The 18770-nt window shown below is 43.7% G+C and overlaps 2 protein-coding genes and 1 pseudogene across 3 annotated transcripts; 1 reads left to right on the forward strand and 2 right to left on the reverse strand.

Annotated features, from left to right (window-relative positions):
- Positions 1 to 5820: 5820 nt before the first annotated feature.
- Positions 5821 to 7277, reverse strand: LOC136464998 (aspartic proteinase nepenthesin-2-like; annotated as a pseudogene).
- Positions 7278 to 9131: 1854 nt separating this feature from the next.
- On the forward strand, positions 9132 to 9989 carry LOC136464999 (aspartic proteinase nepenthesin-2-like). Its single transcript, XM_066463911.1, has 2 exons — positions 9132 to 9851; positions 9957 to 9989. Exons 1-2 carry the CDS (start codon positions 9132 to 9134, stop codon positions 9987 to 9989), a joined length of 753 nt encoding a protein of 250 aa, XP_066320008.1.
- A 2262-nt stretch (positions 9990 to 12251) lies between these two features.
- Positions 12252 to 18189, reverse strand: LOC136462454 (uncharacterized). Of its 2 annotated transcripts, none has more exons than XM_066461548.1 (13): positions 17862 to 18189; positions 17698 to 17757; positions 17581 to 17631; positions 16742 to 16843; positions 16497 to 16583; positions 15822 to 16397; positions 15266 to 15730; positions 14671 to 14732; positions 14483 to 14573; positions 14059 to 14138; positions 13665 to 13955; positions 12900 to 13194; positions 12252 to 12784 (listed from the first exon to the last, which is right to left on the reverse strand). In XM_066461548.1, the coding sequence occupies exons 1-12, from the start codon at positions 17934 to 17936 to the stop codon at positions 13158 to 13160; spliced, it is 1977 nt and encodes a 658-aa protein (XP_066317645.1). In that variant the 5' UTR covers positions 17937 to 18189; the 3' UTR covers positions 12252 to 12784; positions 12900 to 13157. The 2 variants fall into 2 exon arrangements, with proteins under 2 accessions (XP_066317645.1, XP_066317646.1); XM_066461549.1 differs by having other exon boundaries at positions 12252 to 12807.
- Positions 18190 to 18770: the final 581 nt, after the last annotated feature.

Consider the following 18770-nt stretch of genomic DNA (forward strand, 5'->3'; position numbering starts at 1 on the left):
AATGAGTGTGAGTTGCCTGACAAGTTTGTGGCCGGTGGTATCATCGCTAAGCTGCCACCTACTTGGTCGAGCTTTGCCACTACTCTAAGGCACAGGAGGCAAGTGTTCAGTGTGACTGATCTCATTGCTACTCTTGGTGTGGAGGAGAATGCTAGGGCAAAGGACACTCATGGCAAGAAAGCGCATGAGGAAAGTTCTAGCGCCAATCTGGTGCAAAAGAAGAACTTTCATGCCGCACAGAGGAAGAAGAAAAACAGGCCTACAGTCAAGCCTAAAGCTGCAACTTTTAAGAAGAAGGGCAAGAAAAAAGAAAAGGGCCTTTGCTTTGTCTGCGGTGCATCTGACCATTGGGCAAAAGAGTGCCCTGACCGCAAGGGCAAGCAGAAGAAGTCCGCAAACATGGTTGTTAGCGAATCTGGAGGATCTGGGTACGGTAATCATCTACCTACAGGTTTTTTAGTTTGTCTCTCGCCTGAGTGGTGGGTTGACACGGGTGCTAACATTCATGTTTGTTCTAATGTTTCTTTGTTTTCTTCTTATTAGGAACAAAGAGGTTGCTCCTTGCTGATGGGAAATGGTACGCATGCTGCTGTACTTGGTGTTGGTACGATCAATCTGAAGTTTACTTCGGGAAAGATCGTGCAGCTAAAGAACGTGCAGCATGTCCCCTCCATCAAGAAGAATCTCGTTAGTGGATCTCTATTATGTAGAGATGGCTTTAGACTTGTATTTGAGTCCAATAAATGTGTTGTATCCAAGTATGGAACCTTTGTTGGAAAAGGCTATGAAAGCGGAGGCTTGTTCCGCTTCTCTTTGATGGATTCTTGTGATAAAATTGTGAACCATGTGAGAAATGATAATGAGTCTAATGTTTGGCATTCCCGACTCTGTCACATCAATGTTGGTTGTATGACGTGCTTAGCTAGTTTAAAATTAATCCCTAAAATCGATCTGGTCAAAGGGTCTAAGTGCCATGCTTGTGTTCAAGCAAAGCAACCTCGCAAGCCTCACAAGGTTGTGAAAGAGGCGAGAAATTTGGCACCGCTAGATCTCATTCATTCTGATCTGTGCGAGATGAATGGTGTATTGACCAAAGGAGGAAAGAAATATTTTATGACTCTTATTGATGATAGCACTAGATTTTGCTATGTGTACTTGCTAAAAACAAAGGATGAAGCAATGCATTATTTTAAAATCTATAAAGCTGAAGTAGAGAACCAATTGGAAAGAAAAATCAAACGGTTGAGGTCTGACCGCGGGGGAGAATACTTTTCACATGAGTTTGATTCATTCTGTGAGGAACATGGAATTATTCATGAGAGGACGCCTCCATACTCCCCCCCAATCCAATGGGATTGCGAACGAAAGAATCACACTCTAACTGATTTGGTTAACGCCATGTTAGACACTGTGGGACTTTCCAACGAATGGTGGGGTGAGGCTATATTGACGGCATGTCATGTCCTGAATAGAGTTCCTACAAAGAATAAAGAAGTAACACCATTCGAGGAATGGGAAAAGAAAAGGTTGACTCTCTCATACCTACGCCCTTAGGGATGCTTGGCCAAGGTGAATGTGCCAATCATCAAAAAGCGCAAACTTGGACCAAAAACTGTAGATTGTGTGTTCCTCGGTTACGCTTTATACAGCGTCGGCTATAGATTCCTAGTTGTAAGCTCTGGAGTACCTGACATGCGTGTTGGTGCAGTGATTGAGTCCAGAGATGCTACATTCTTTGAGAATGAATTTCCTATAAGAGGAAATAAACCTAGCACATCTAGTCAAAAACCTATTGATTCCCCCGTGGCGCCAACAGAACATCTTGAACAAACATGTGTTGAGAATCTAGAGGAGGATAATAGTGGAGCTACTCGAAAGAGTAAGAGACAGAGGACTGTAAAGTCTTTTGGTGATGATTTCACTATATACCTCGTGGATGACACTCCAAGCACCATTGCTGAGGCATTTTCCTCTCCCGACGCTGACTATTGGAAGAAAGCAGTGCGAAGTGAGATGGATTCAATTATGACCAATAGAAGTTGATCGTCCTTACGGGTGCAAGCCTGTAGGATATAAATGGGTGTTCAAGAAAAAGCTTAGGCCTGATGGTACGATTGAAAAGTACAAGGCAAGGCTTGTGGCTAAGGGTTATACCCAGAAAGAAGGCGATGACTTCTTTGATACTTATTCACCAGTGGCCCGATTGACCACAATCCGAGTACTACTTGCCCTGGCTGCGTCTCATGGTCTTTTCGTTCATCAGATGGATGTTAAGACGGCTTTCCTAAATGGGGAGCTAGATGAGGAGATCTACATGGAACAGCCTGATGGCTTCGTAGTAGAAGGTCAAGAAGGAAAGGTGTGTAAATTATTGAAGTCTTTGTATGGCCTAAAACAAGCACCTAAGCAATGGCATGAAAAGTTTGATAAAACTATGACATCTGCTGGTTTTGTTACGAATGAAGCCGACAAATGTGTGTACTACCGCTATGGTGGGGGAGAAGGAGTAATCCTGTGCTTGTATGTGGATGACATACTAATCTTTGGGACAAGCCTCAATGTGATTGAGGAAGTCAAGGACTTTCTGTCAAAGAGCTTTGACATGAAGGATTTGGGAGTGGCTGATGTGATACTAAACATCAAACTTCTAAGGGAAGAAAATGGTGGGGTAACACTTGTACAAACTCACTATGTGGAAAAGGTACTGAGTCGCTTTGGTTATAGTGACTGCAAGCCCATGTCCACTCCCTATGATCCAAGCGTGATCCTGAGAAAGAACCGAAGAATAATGAGGGATCAGTTGAGATACTCCCAAATCATCGGCTCGCTAATGTACTTGGCTAGTGCAATGAGGCCTGACATCTCATTTGCTGTGAGCAAATTAAGCCGGTTTGTTTCAAATCCGGGAGATGATCACTGGCGTGCTCTTGAAAGAATATTGCGCTATCTAAAGGGAACGTCGAGCTTTGGCATTCACTATACGGGGTACCCGAAGGTACTCGAGGGCTATTGTGATGCAAATTGGATATCTGATGCTGATGAGTTAAAAGCCACAGGTGGATATACATTCACACTTGGAGGTGGCGCTGTTTCCTGGAAGTCTTGCAAGCAGACCATCTTAACAAGGTCAACAATGGAAGCAGAACTTGTAGCACTTGATACCGCTACTGTTGAGGCTGAATGGCTCCGTGAGCTCCTTATGGATTTGCCGGTGGTTGAAAAACCTATGCCCGCAATTTCTATGAACTGTGATAACCAAACAGTAATTATCAAGATAAACAGTTCAAAGGACAACATGAAGACCACTAGGCATGTAAAGCGGCGGTTAAAATCTGTCAGAAAATTGAGAAACTCCGGAGTAATAGCATTGGACTATGTCCATACGTCTAAAAATCTGGCAGATCAATTTACTAAGGGACTATCGCGTAATGTGATAGATAGTGCATCGAGTGAGATGGGACTGAGACCCACATGAAGTTCTATCATGGTGGCAACCTGTCCTATGTGATCGGAGATCCCGTGAATTAGGATGGTGAAACAAGCTATGGGTAGACTGAGGGAAGAGACCCTTTTTAATAAAGGTCAATCTCTTGAGTAATGCACTTCTCTTCCTATCTGTATGGCAGGTTGGTAAATACCTCAATGTGATCCGAGTGGCTTAATGAGAAGCAAAGATGTCGGCCTATAGGGCATCTTAAAGGAACACACCTATGTGAGTTCGATTGCTAGTCGCAATCTATGATATTTGGGTGATCTCTAGATACTCATGAATAGGCCAGGAATATGACTTATATGCTCCAACCAGAGGGGATGCTACAGGCAGCCTAGTATCAGTAAAGGAATCGAGTGAGCCTCACTTTGCACAAAACTGTCAATTCAAGGCATAGTCCATTGGTCAGTTGTAAATGAGTGTAAACTCCTTTTCTAGATGGATGTTCAACTTAACAGTCTCCATCGAAACACTGGTATATCAAACAAGCTCAGATCTGAAGACATTAACTGTGGACTTTTGAAGTTTGGTGGGGATTGTTAGATTAATTTGGGCCAGGCCCATTATTTATTCTAATTAATCAAATAAACTTCAAAGGTCCACAATTATTGTTAAGTGGAAAAGTGATTAGTACCATATGGGAAATTCACTAAAAAGGTTATCAACTTAAATAGTGAGTCTTAGGACTCTCACATAGACAAGTTGAGAGGGAGAACCAGGAGGCCACACGCGCGCGCCGCTGCCGCCGAGCCGAGCCGCGCCGCCCGCCCGCCCGCGCGGGCCCGTGGCCGTGGCCGTGGGCCGTGGGCCTGTTCTAGGCGTGCGAGACCCGACTCTTCCTCTTCCTCTTCTCCGCAACATCTGAGCGCTGAGCTGTTCGTCTGCATCTCCGACCGGAGTTCCCTGCGCGCACAGGGAGCTTTGGTAGCAGGCCTCCGGAACTTCCCCCGTCAAGCGTACCTGCACTGGGGTTGATCCTAAAGAGATACCACTTCCTCATGAATTTATCTTGAATCGCGACCTTTTGGCTCAACTTTATCCTAGTTTTGTCGAAGGAGCAACCCCTTTTTCACCTTGAATTGGTCCAAATATGCGGAATTTCTTAGTTTTCGCGGAGGACTAGATCCAATAACCGGTGGTCTATGGTTGAGCGATATTGCACACCATCATTTAGCTATTGCTATTCTTTTCCTGATCGCTGGTCATATGTATAGGACCAATTGGGGTATTGGTCATGGACTTAAAGATATTTTGGAGGCTCATAAGGGCCCGTTTACAGGACAAGGCCATAAAGGTCTCTATGAAATCCTAACAACGTCATGGCATGCTCAATTATCTCTTAACCTAGCTATGCTAGGCTCTACAACTATTGTTGTAGCTCATCATATGTACTCTATGCCCCCCTATCCATACCTAGCTACTGACTATGGTACACAACTTTCCTTGTGTTCGTCTGCATCTCCGACCGGAGTTCCCTGCGCGCACAGGGAGCTTCGGTAGCAGGCTTCCGGAACTTCCCCCGTCAAGCGTACCTGCATGGGTAGGTGGGGAATCAAGTTTTTGGGGAGCGCCGGCTTCCCGATGCGACTGCTGCCCCGTCTGCAGTTTCCTGTTCGGGGGCTTCTGCTTCCTGACAGGAGAGTCTCGTTCTACTGCTCCGACACTGCACCTGCAGGAGCTTCCCGTGCTACTGCTGCGACACCGCACCTGCAGGAGCTTCCCGTGCCACTGCTCCGACACCGCACCTGCAGGAGTCTCCCGGCGCGACCTCCTCTGCAACATGGTGGACACGAGGAGGACTGGTGGCCGCACCAACACCAACGACGGAGAAGATGGTGGCTCACTGTCTGCGGGTACCGGCAGTCCCACCCTAGGGTATAAATCTAATCCCACTGTGCGCTATTGTTTATATGCTATTCTGTTAACGTTTTTAGCGCACTTGATTGCTGCACTGTTAAATACTATCTGCAGTAGTGGTGCTGTTACAGTATGGTTAGTGGTACTGTTACTATTGTTTAAGTCGTATTTATGGATTAATATAAGTCGTAAATTGACTAAATGTTCAACAATCTCTGAGGCAATTCATCCAACAGCTGCATAAGTGAGGGTATGTGCTCTGCATGGCAAATTTAACTTTCTCGCTGCGGCTCTCTCTCTTTAGGAATTTTGGATTGATGCCTGTCTTTCATGAAGATGAAGCGGGAACAATTTTCATTACTTAAAAAACTACGACATGAAATTACATGCACCATTATTCAGGTTCACGTGTAAAAGGCGAAGGGAAATAAGGCAACAGCACTACACGGCACTAGCGCCGGCCGAGAGTAGTCTTAAACCTTGTCGCACTGAGCCGGGACGAAAGAGAGCGTGTTACTGGCGAGGTCGTAGAGTACGTGCATGTTCTGCTGCTGGTAATTCCCTATCGTCGTCCCCGCCGGGCGACCGTAGTATCGCAACGCACGTGTAGTTCTGACCATTATTGGCCCCGTTCGCGCACTTAAACTCCTGAAATAGTGTTTTTCTCTCACAAATTTTTTATGTAGATTCATCCAAATTTATCCGGATTCCTCCAGCCGAACCGGGCCATTCTTAGTCCTCGACCGGAAACGCGTAGTTCTCCCGCGGCAGGTCCAGCGTCGCGCCCTCGAACTGCAGCTGCAGCTTCGGCATCGTCGTCGTCTGCGTCGACGCCGGGAAGCAGAGAAAATCAGGTTGGGACGTGAAGGCCACGGGCGTCATATTCAGCTGGGAGGCGAAGGCGTCGCGAAGGAGGCTGAAGACGTGCGGCGGCAGCGACGTGATCGCGGTGCCGGAGTCGATGCCGTCGTCCTTCAACGCGAACGTGGACGCCGGCACCTGCAGCGTCGTTGACCCCACCCTGATGCTCTGCAGATTCAGGTAGTAGGAGAAAGTCGAGGTCATGTTGAGCGGGGTAGTCTGCACGGTTGCGCCGCCGCCGCCGTAGAGGTTCGCCGGCAGGCCGAGCAGCACGGCGCTGGGCGTGGACCCCGTGATGTTGGTGAAGCAGTAGGAGAAGTTGTCAACATTGAGCTGCGACGGAAGGAACAGGGCGCCGCGGCCCAAGACGGCGATGCCGGTACCGGTCGAGTTGAAGTCGAGCGGTCCTTGGTTAAAGAAGCCGCATCCGAAGGGCCAGGCCGTCCACGGCCGCGCCGCCGTCAAACGTGAACGTGTCTGCGGCGAGGATCCCGCTCGTCACAGACATGTCGGCGTACAAGTAGGTGTAGCCGCATGTCTGGTTGCCCCAAGCTTGGGTGGTGGTGGTGCCACCGCACGACGCCCACGGCAGCTGCCGGCACGTCGAGGAGTTGCAAGGGAACGGCACAATCGTGCTGGAGTTGGACATGTCGAAGTAAGGGAGGGCCTGGTGGTAGCAGGCGACACACGGCTGGCACTGCGTCCAGATGAGGTCGCTGCCGGTGTCGAGCGTCATCTTCACAGGCTGCGGCGGCGTGCCGATGGCGAAGCTGACCAGGTACTCATCTGCGAACGGTTGGCCCTTCCCTGGGACCGCCGAGACGGTGGACGACGACGACGACGAGCCGGAGAGGAACCGCGCGGCGTGGGTCTTGCTGCGCAGTGCCATGCGTTGCAGCAGCTCGCGTGGGGCCAGCCCGCGATCGGCGTCGGTGTGGCTCAGCTGCATCCTAATCACCGGGCCGACGCCGGCGCCCGAGCCGCTGCATGAAACGACAGCCAGCGCTACCAGCAGCGCGACTAGGAAGCCGGCTACCCTCTGCGTGTTCATCCGTTGGTTCATGAGCATGACCACAGACGTTCTTTTCACTGCACGTTGGTTCACACACCTGTACACGTGTAAGGTCTTGTTCGCACGCAGGACACGTCGGAGGAGCCTCGCTGAACCACGATATATAGGCACGTGGCGAGGTCTCTTGATATCTGAAACCCCACACGTCAGGGCATGCGGCGGCTACGAGCTGCCCCTGATCGGTCTGACCGCTCTAATCATTGAAGCAATGAACATCATCGATAACGAAGAACAAGAAGAAATAGTAGATTGGAATATAAGGCAAAAGATAAAAGATATATGTATTGATAGGTTGTGTGTGTCAATTGACCCCGTTATTATATATTTATAGTTATAGTGCGGCTGATCTTTTCGGTATAAATACAAGAATAGATCTAGGGTGTTTAGTTATTTAGTCGCTCCTAAAATTCATGTCACATCGAATATTTAGATACTAATAAAGATTAATTACAAAATCAATTACATAGATGGAGACTAATTTGCGAGACAATTTTTTTAACCTAATTAATCTGTCATTAGTATATGTTTACTGTAGCACCGTGTTGTCAAATCATGGACTAATTATGCTTAAAATATTCGTCTCACAAATTAGTCGCAAGTTGTGTACTACAACGGTGAGTAAATAGACTGAACAACCATTTTAAACGAATAATGGGCGCAGGCAGCACCACCCAGTCAACTGATTTCGTGTTCCTGTGGCCAAGATCGTCCGCCTAGCAAGGCACCTGAGAGTTCGTGATCCAAACAGTCCCTTTTGGGGTCTGAAATTTTGCCTACCTAAGGCAAGATGTCTTAGACGGTCTAAAAAAGAAACCCATATGGACATCCAAATTTAAAATAGACAGTAAGACAGCCTCCAATAGAGTACCTATATGGGAAGCTTATTTTGGGTTGTTTGAGAGGCACAACCTAAATATAGGTGTCCTCTCTCCTGAAAACCCCACACGTCTAGGTGTCGCAAGTTGTGTAATTAGTCTCTTGGTATCTGAAACCCCACACGTCTAGGAGGGACCTGTCAGGACATGCGGCGGCTACGAGCTGCCCCTGATCGGTCTGACCGCTCTAATCATTGAAGCAATGAACATCATCGCAAGAAGAAATAGTAGATTGGAATATAAGGCAAAAGATAAAAGATAGATGTGTTGATAGGTTGTGTGTGTCAATTGACCCGTTATTATATATTTATAGTTATAGTGCGGCTGATCTTTTCGGTATGAATACAAGAATAGATCTAGGGGTGTTTGGTTCTTTAGTCGCTCCTAAAATTCATGTCACATCAAATATTTAGATACTAATAAAGAGCATTAAATATAGATTAATTACAAAACCAATTACATCGATGGAGGCTAATTTGCGAGACAATTTTTTTAAACCTAATTAATCTGTCATTAGCATATGTTTACGGTAGCACCATGTTGTCAAATCATGGACTAATTAGGCTTAAAAGATTCGTCTCGTAAATTAGTCGCAAGTTATGCAATTAGTTTCGTAATTAGTCTATATTTAATACTCCATGCATGTGTCTAAACAATCGATGTAACATGAATTTTAGGTAGGAACCAATGTAGGAACCAAACGGGGCCCTACAATTACACGGGAGCAAATAAAAGTTTCCTTACCCATACATGGTCATCTCAATCGAAGAACGCTAGTCATGTCTCGTTGTACGTGCTCCATACAGATATTGCCAAAACCGGCCAGTTCCCAACCAAATAAAAAAAAACCAACGTATCCAAATGGACTCTGTGATCAGACATGCTCCGATCCATCCGTTTAGCCCTATGACACCTCTGACTGCATGTAGGCTCATCCAAGTAATAATTAACTAAAAAAACGTAGTACCTCTTCAATATGAATGTGTTGCACCCGGACTTGATATTGCCGCCTGATACTACACAAGATTCCACGCGTATCGACGGTGGAAAACCCAAACGCAACCAGTCCCTTCGGTCGCAGCTCAAAGTCGACAACTTCTCCTACTGCTCTACCAACATCACGTCGACGTCAAGCCCCGTGCTGCTCGGCCTGCCGGCGAACCTCTCCGGCGGCGCAAGTAGTGGAGCCGCCGTGCAGACTACCCCGCTCAACACGACCTCAACTTTCTACTACTATCTGAATATGAAGAGCATCACGGTGGGGTCAACGACGCTGCAGGTGCCGGCGTCCGCGTTCGCGTTGAACGCCGACGGGACCGGAGGGACGATCATCGACTCCGGCACCTCCATCACGTCGCTGCCGCCGCACGTTTTCAGCCTCCTTCGCGACGCCTTCGTCTCCCAGCTGAACATGACGCCCGTGGCCGTCACGTCCCTACCTGATGTTCTCTGCTTCCCGGCGTCGACACAGACGACGACGATGCCGAAGCTGCAGCTGCAGTTCAAGGGTGCGACGCTGAACCTGCCGCGGGAGAACTACGTGTTTCCTCAGGACAACAACACGTGCATTGCGATACTACAGTCGTCCGGCGGGAACAACATGACGATAATAGGCACCTATCAGCGGCAGAACCTGCACGTACTCTACGACCTCGCCGGCGACACGCTCTCTTTCGTCCCGGCTCAGTGCGACAAGGTCCGAGACTACTCGATCTCCCCTGTCTTTACGTCTGCCATGCGCACTAGTGTTTTCTTCCATTATTTTAACTTTCTTCTGTCTCTTGTCTCTATCGGTTTGAAGGGGTCTGTTAGTGCGTCCCCAACAGTCATATAGTCTGGTTGGCTAGTGCTGATATGATCGTAGATTATTATTGTTGGCTGATTTGGTATGAGAGAAAAATATTGTTCTGGCTAAAAATTTATGATCATTTACAACAAACGAACAGGCTGCTAGTTGATTGCTAGCTATCTGGATCCATGTTAGCTCAAAAGACACTCACTCAACAGTTCACCCACATCACAAGCTGCAAAGAACTGTGGGTCTCAAATGTTAATTTTTTTTATATCCTTTCCTCACCTTATCTCTTCTCCCACGTACGAAGAATCGTGTATGTAGCCGCTAATAAAAACTTCCTCCTCTTATAGTTTGTTCGTTTCGGCTTATACGATCGTAGATTATAAGCTATAATAATATTTTTCTCTTACACCAAACTAGCTAACAGTACTTCTGACTTATAATGCACGATCGTTTCAGCCGAAACGAACCGGCAAACTGGTCCCCTCACCTCCTCGTTTCGTGTGCTCCGAGTTGCTTTTCTGCGGTTTTCTCTTCTCCAGATCAGCTCCTTGATCCAGTCAGAACCAACTCCGATCCTAGTCAGCTAGCTACGTAAATACCTGTTGGAGAGGCCCTTATAGCCAGATGGCTGGCTCATCAAAGTATGTAACCTCAGTTTACAAAATGTCACTCAAGTTTGTCTTGTAACTTGTTGCAGCCATTCTTGGAACTACGGCACCTCAATCTTTCACTTTGAAACAATCATGAGCAAATAGTCTTATTAGAAGCAGAGTCTGGACGTAAAGAGGAGATTGAAAAAATGCATGATTTTATTGATTGATGTGTTTGAATAAACAGCGATTATACGAATACATATGCCCAAGAGGTGTTTACGTGTGTTCATGAGCAACTAGTAGTCAGTCCTTTCGGGATAGACCCGAAAGGTCCTGTATATACAGGTGGCACTAATCTTCATTAGCAACCATCTAATAGCATAATGATCTGCTAATTGATCACTTTTTTTCTTGAATATGCAAAAGGTTTGCACATTTTTATATTAAGATCAAGAAATAGTGAAATTTACAACGACGCGCCACGAACATGACACACTAGAGGGATTAGTGTTATAAAATCGGCTCTGCCCTTCCTAGCAGAAGGAGATCAAGAGCTATGACCCACTAATCATGGTACCTAACCAGCCTTGGCATTGGTGATAAGACGCGCTGGCTTTTGCGACAACTCGCCCGCTCTTCTTGTGAGTGAGGGAAGGGTTGTTGCATTGCCTCAGTATGTGAGGGGTTGAGCTGGTCGATGAAGATACTGTCGTAGGCATTCTTTGCTGCCATGGAAGGCTTCGTCTATCCGTCGAGCATTCCCATCCGCTTCATCACTAGCATCTGCTAATTGATCACTTACTAGCTAGTTCTAAGACTCTTGATCAATTTTCTCCTTATAATCTTAATTCAATAATCCTTTGATTATATTGATAACTTCTCTAAAAACTCTGGAAAGAAATTGAGGAGGAACTAAAGCTTTTATATGCTAGTAAACTCATTTAAAACCCATTAGAAAAAAAATCAGAGGAAAATGATATGGCATATATGGATTGTTGCCTTACTTTGAACTTATATGGAAAAACCTTGAAAGGAAAAAAAATCCATAACCAAAATCCAGAGAAAAATAGTATGATATGCAGGTATAACCTCCCCAAAAACCTCAAGGGAAGGAAAATATGAGGAACAAATATTTTTTTGGTACCTTCTCGAAACCCTATATGAGAAATAAAAGATACCCCCTCCGTCCCTTTTTGTTGGTCGCTCGGGACCTGTGCTTGTGAGAGGAACACGTTTTTCAACCGACAGTCAATAAGGGACAGAGTAGTATGTACGAGAAATAAAAGATATATGACATAATATGCCTTGAATTTTCCCTTTTGAATCCTCAGTGAGGAAAATAGTAGATACTACATATATTCTTATATTAATATTGCTCATTAAAAAAATTTAGGAGAAACCTTCGTGAAAAAAAAAACATAAAGGAAAAAGATTATTTATTGGTAATTGGATCAAAGGATACGTGCTAAGATTAAGTACAGGGACCGACTAGATTTGTTTTAGGTTTTGTTTTTCCCTTGGCCTTATTATTAAGAGGGCCAAGATGGGCACCTTGAACTGTTACAAGGAAAAGCATATTCGCCCTGTTCGTTTGACTTATAAGCCATAATTTTTCAGCCAATGAATAATATTTTTCTCTCACAACAAATCAGCCAACAATACTTTCAGACATAGCTTATCAGCCAAGCGAACAGGGCAATATGTGTGATATAAGTTATGGTTGAAAGCCATTGAACTTGAACGATACATTTGAGTTACAATGCCGACAAGACATGTATTTCTGGAGTTCATTAACCAATAGGTACATGGTTATACAACCCCGCCTGAATCATCAATGTTCAACTAGAAGTTGATGGTTCAAAATTGCTCAACTAGCAACCTCTAATGCCTTTCAAAAATAAAAGGCAACCTCAAATGAAATCCCACGCTCCCACAAAGGATACGCTGCCAACACTCTTCTTGGTGAACTGTGCCCATGATCAGCTTCAGCTGTCTTCTCTAGTCTCCCTAGTACAAATACAAATAATAGCGAGACAAGGCACATTTAAAAACCGTAATTATAAATTCTAATGGCTGTCTCAGTAAACGTCTGATTCTCATTCCAATTTACAAACCCAGCACAGACCGCCAAAGTATACAGATGATCATTTCCCTTCATCTTTCTGAGGTCATGGATCGAAGTCCACCTCATGCAACCATGCACCATTCCGCGTATTTAGGATTTCAGAGATTGAAGACCTAGCATGTTCACATACATTGACCTGGGTAAGGACAAAATGATTGATGTATAATTGAAAGCAAGTGCCACGATGATATGATGCTACTTAATGTATAGTGAACAATGGTGCCTTACATGATAGGTTCCTCGCATGGCCCAAAGCATTATAGTAGCAGGCAACTTGCAAAAAAGTAGCAGCATCTGAAATTTCTCTGTATGATGCAGACGACTCAAGTTCGAGACCAGATCATGAATTGGAAGATATATTCACAGTTCCCTTTTACTAACTATATCAATTGAACCAAACTAAGCCATGAGTAATACAACTATCTGCCAAAGGGTCATTCTTCAACTCTACAAGCAGTAGCTTTCTCACCAGGTGTAACTCAAATTTCACCCCTGCTCACACAGCTCCTGAAACCGGGCCAAGCTACAAGAACAAACTATATGCATGATTCATATGAACAGATGATAAAATAACATGTCTGTCTGTCCAAGCAAGAAATTAAGATTCAGTTTCAACTTTCAAGCAAATAAGAGTTATCATCTACCACAATTTTGTTAGCTAACATGTCTGCCTGGCAAATGCCATTGAGTTGATTTGACAAAATTTCCAATTCAATCATTAGGTTGACAATGCCATTGAGTTGATATGCCAAAAGTTCCAATTGAATCATAGGTTGACAATACCATTGAGTTGATGTGGCAAAGTTCTAATTCAATCATTAGGTTGACAATGCCATTGAGTTGATATGCCAAAATATCAAATTCAATCATTAGGTTGACAACGCCATTGAGCTGATGATATGCCAAAAGAAATTGAAGAGGCAAATGCAGGAACAAGAAAAGGATTTCACTGAAGTACAGACAACATACAAAAACCATGGTCATATAACAGACCTTCTAAGAAGAGGCTTTGGATTGTAAGGGAACAAATCCTTCTTTTGCAGATCTTCCACTGTTCTCTTCAATGAATAAAGGCATTCTTTAGCATCAAGAAAAAGCTTCTGTGAATTCTTGGCCTCTTTATCACAACCAGAACCATTCTTATACTGTTTACTTGTACTGGCTCTGTCACTATCTTTATTCCCAGAAGTCCTCTGCCTTTTACAGTCAAGCTTATCTATTTTTGTTGAGTAAACAGAATCATCAACAAAAGCATGCCAAGACTGGGAAACTAAGCGTAAGCACCTGTGCAAGTGTGTAAGAGAAGAAGGTCACAATTCAGAAGACGCTTTGTTCCGTCTCAAGACGTCGGCAAAAATAATTAAAAAATTGTAAGATAGGTACCAACCTTAATAGATACTGAGCACAATGCACACCAACATCCTTAGATATGAGGTAATCAACAAGTACCATGTGATCATAGTGTAGCTGCAGAATAATTTCAATGAACAAAAAAAATATTATACTCAAAATAGGCATTATGGAGTGAAACAGGAGAAAAAAATTGAAAGATCAAATAGAAGAAAGTACTATGGGTGAGCAAAGCTATGATTCCTAAAGTACTGAATTTTGTTTAGTATGTCCAATTACAAATGGTAAGGTTGTCCAGGTCCTCAATCATGGTTACAGCACTGAATAATTAACCCATACAATAAAGTCACTCACTTGTACCACAAAATAAATAAGAACTGAATGTCAAGATGCTATCTTACAGAAATCATTGTGCCTCCAGCAGACCTAAAAAACCAATGAAAACATTTTGATCGACTCACCAGAAAAAGCAGCAGATGAAAAAGGTGAACTGGGTCGAAAATGCTTGAGAACAGTTTTACACCAACAAGTTCAGTAGTTTCCAAGTTAGCTCTGCAAGTTTGGACAAAAAGGTCACAACTTTAGAAGCATCTATTGTCTGGATAACTTTTTCCTTGCTTCAGTAAACAAACTATATTTTCCTACTTACATTTTTAGAAAAATGAGTGGTGCATCTAAAAGTTGTAAGAGAATGCTGAATAGCATGTCATCCTGAAATATGAATGAACATTGAACATATTACCAAGAATGTTTAGAGTTCATAAAGCCAGTGGTAAACCATCTTTTCAATTACAGAATGAAGCATGAACTTGTTAATATTGAGTAATTGAGCAAAAAACAGCAGATAACTATTATCAGACAGATACGGAGAATAGAGTATACAGATTATCTTAGTTAGCAATTAGCAGTAAGGAGGGTTGGGCATTTGGTCATGCATTTTCACTGAAATGCCCAGCATATAAAGTAACTCACTAGCCATGTGCAATATTAGAATCCAAATGTCCAACTGTATAGAAAGAAACTACCCTGTTCAGGAAAAAAAGAAAGAAACTACCTACAGTGGGGCAACAACAAACCACTTGCAAAGACAAACTGAACTAGAATCGTAAAACTGATTTCAATCTACATTATCTAACAAATGTAAATAAAATCAAACGACTTAAAAGGTAAGATGTGTTTCCCAGAACAATGAATATGTTATTTTTTAGCTACCATCATTTGGGCATAGTCGCATAGATGCATACCTCCTCCATATACAATTCCAGAAAGGATAAGGCAAAACTTGATGAATTTGAGTCAAGACTCCAGTTTAGGTAACACTTCTGAAACCAGTCTGAAATTTCTGATAAGCCAAAACAGTTGCAGTGATTACTACAGCCTTGTACTTTGTGACCCAACAAACACTCATCCCTCTTGCATGAACATTGAAGTGCACCATCATTTCTGTTGTAAGACAAGCATATGGAACAACTAAGGAACAAATAGATAGCTTGCCTTTGCAAGTGCCGAGTTGACTTATCCTGACTCTCAACTAAATCTACCATGTCCAATAAAAACGGAGAACCTTCTAAACAATTTCCTGGTTTAGCAATATGTTGTGAGATAGGCTCATGAAGAAGGTCTTCAAAGTAATGCCGAAGCAATTTCAGCCAACTAACAATATGTGAACAATCTTGCTGTATGTAAGGCTTAAGCCGCATCATTACCATCTGCATTAAAAAAATGAAACGTTAAAATGTTTAGGAAGCCAAATTAACTAGCAACAAGTGACACAAAAGAGCTCTGAATGTCAGAGCTTACCAGAATTTTATGCTTTAAGTACTGATAAAGACTTTTGGGTCCATCATGCTGCCCATGTAAGGAAAATGCTATCTTGGGAACTATATCAACAAGTTTCACAAACATATCTTGTCCATCTGTACCTTCCAGGTAACTGTGGTCAAGTAAAGAGCTAAGTAGCTGGAGAAGACTGCCAGTCAGAATTCCAGACTGTGCTAAATCATTACAGAAGCTAAATCGGTTATCCTTAGCACAGTTGGCAAGTCCTCCGGCATGTAATTGATGGAAAGAATCCCAAGGCATCTTATGAATATGATGAATGGATAGACAAATGAAGTCATCTGTCAAATCACTGTCACTGTGTTTAAGGAACTTCAAGATAGCATGTAATACTCGAAAGAGACTGGACATGGTTTGCCCACTGATATTGAGACAACGCTCATTAAGTACTGTCATGAAGCTTGTGATTCTTGAGCTTGAACTAGTGATGTCATTACTGTTGGAGTCAGTTGTAAAATGTGAAGTGTTATGAACACATTTCGATGCTGCATGTATAGCCACCCAGACAAGCTCAATGAACTGAATCCAAATGGATTCCTAGGAATAGAGAAACAGCCATGGAGTAAACAGTTAGTCAGCAAAAAAACGAGACTGAATGCACCAAAAGAAGAAAAGGGAAACATATGAGAAGCATACAAACTTAATTAGGGTACTAGATATGGAAATTAGGATATTGCCAGCTGAGTGTTTGACATAATCACTGCAGAAATCAAGGAAACCAACCTGAAAAGGATGGCAAAAGATGTAAGTTTTGGTAACCTAGTCATACTGGTCCGCCAGAAATGCACAGGCAACATAAATAAGACAATACTAGCTAAACATAAAATTGAAGTGAATAGAGTGAAACATTGACATAGTTTGCCAAACAAAAAGGTTTTTACCAATACAGAGACCATATTCGCCATGCAACCAAATCCACCATATGGATGCTCTTTCAGTAGTAAGCAGCAACTATGAACTTCTCCGGAATCAGAAAGAGTTTCCTAAATGAAAAGGGAAAATATGAATGTGTTATTATCTCCTGTGACAGTTGTACACATAACACAGCAAATGGATGTGAAGACTTAAAGCATAGATGACAGATTCACTTCTCCAGAATTATTCACAAGTTTACACATAGATAAGTCAACAGAGATACTTCCACCACAAAAAAATGATCTCACTAACATTATAGCGGCTCATAAAAATCACACTTGAGTAGAGCAAAAAGTTATAAGATATCCTATGCCAGTATATTGATATCAACCATTAGGGTTTTTTTTTCTGGTTTTAGTCAGCTACCAAGTATTGACAAATTAGATGTCACTGAATACTGCTGATTTAGAATTTAGAAATGGAAGCTATCATCCAATGTGGATTGAGATTGGAAGGGTTATGTAAGTAATCAAACATAAAATTTATTGATTACATCGATTGTGGTCTGAGATTCGAAGGTTTACAGAAGCATCAAACACAAATTTTGGAGATTGACTGTTAATTGCTCCAAGGTCAGCCATGGGCTAAATAAATGCTCTCACAGAAATGGGGCAAAAAAAATTCTGTGACAACCCAAAACCAACCACAGAGTGAATTAATATCAGTCCCCAGCTGCTCCATAGGACGTGCTACACTAAACACAGTTACAGTACTACTTGCGACAGATAAGATTGTGGTAGGACTAGCCAGAGAGAATTTACCAATACTTTCATAGGTGGATAAACAGTGAGAAAAAAAAACTAACCAATTCATAAGCTGCCTCCTCCTGGTCCCATCGTCGTATCGTCTTGTTCACCTACAAAGTCCCAGTCAAACAACCACGAAACACGATTATAAACTGGAGGAAGATGACTGAAGTTACCGTGGAGAGCGCGAGGAGGAGCTGCCGCTCGTCTTCCCGCGGCGGCGACGGCGCGGGTTCCTGCGGTGCGAGAGGCGCGAGTGGGGTTAGATGTAGGCTCAGAGCGGCGCGGGGTTACAGGAGGAAACCAATGCGGGGCGTGCGGGGCGGAGTTGCTCGCTTACGAGGTGGACAAGCAGGGAGGAGGAGACGAGATCGCAGAGGCGGGCGAGCTTCCGCTTCTGCTTCTCCGGCGGCATCTGCTGGCTGCTGCGCTTGCTTCTCGCGGTGGATTTGAGAGTATTACCAATCGAGTTGTTGGAATTGATCGCAACTTTGCGGACATGGGAAATCCAGTTGCGGTTGGGTGTGATATCCAACGGCAGTGGTGGGGAAATCCAGCAGCGGCGGCGGGGGGGGCGGGGGAGGGGGCCGGACGGACGTGCGGCCACGCCGACGGTGGCAGGTCCAGCGCGCAGGTGTGGTAGACTGGTAGAAGCCGAAGAGAACTTTTTTTTTTGTGTGTGTGCGAATGTGCAATGATTTTGAACCAGGCATTTGATTTGTGCAACGATGGACTAGCCTCCTTCGCTTCAACCAGTACTTTCCAGCCACAAACGAGTTTTCTTCTCACAACAAATCAGCATAAATATCAGCGTACATTTTACTGTACTATTTTAGAAGTACTTCAGCATATGTTCTGCCGCACTATTTCAATAGTAATTTTCAGTGAACGAACAATATTTTTCTCTCACGATAAATCAGCATAAGCCAAAATTCAGTGAAACGAATAGGGCCACTATTTTCAATTTTCAATTGACAACTAGTATTCCTGAGCTCAAATCCATTGCCCATGATATCTTATGAATTTGAATTGTTATGTTTGAACTCTAAGTTGGATAACCATTTGACCAAAGAGAGCAAATACAAGGAAAAACAGAAAGTATGGGCCCTAATTTGGGTGCTAATGTTGAGTTGAGCATAGAAAAAAAGCACTCAGAAGTAGGAGCCCTAAATCAAAAGTAGGAGCCTTGATTTGGGATGTAAAGTTGCTCTTAGCCAATGTACAAACGGTTCAGCTGGTGATTATTTCA

Source organism: Miscanthus floridulus, chromosome 7 (assembly GCF_019320115.1).
Source record: "Miscanthus floridulus cultivar M001 chromosome 7, ASM1932011v1, whole genome shotgun sequence".
Taxonomy (NCBI): Eukaryota; Viridiplantae; Streptophyta; class Magnoliopsida; order Poales; family Poaceae; genus Miscanthus; species Miscanthus floridulus.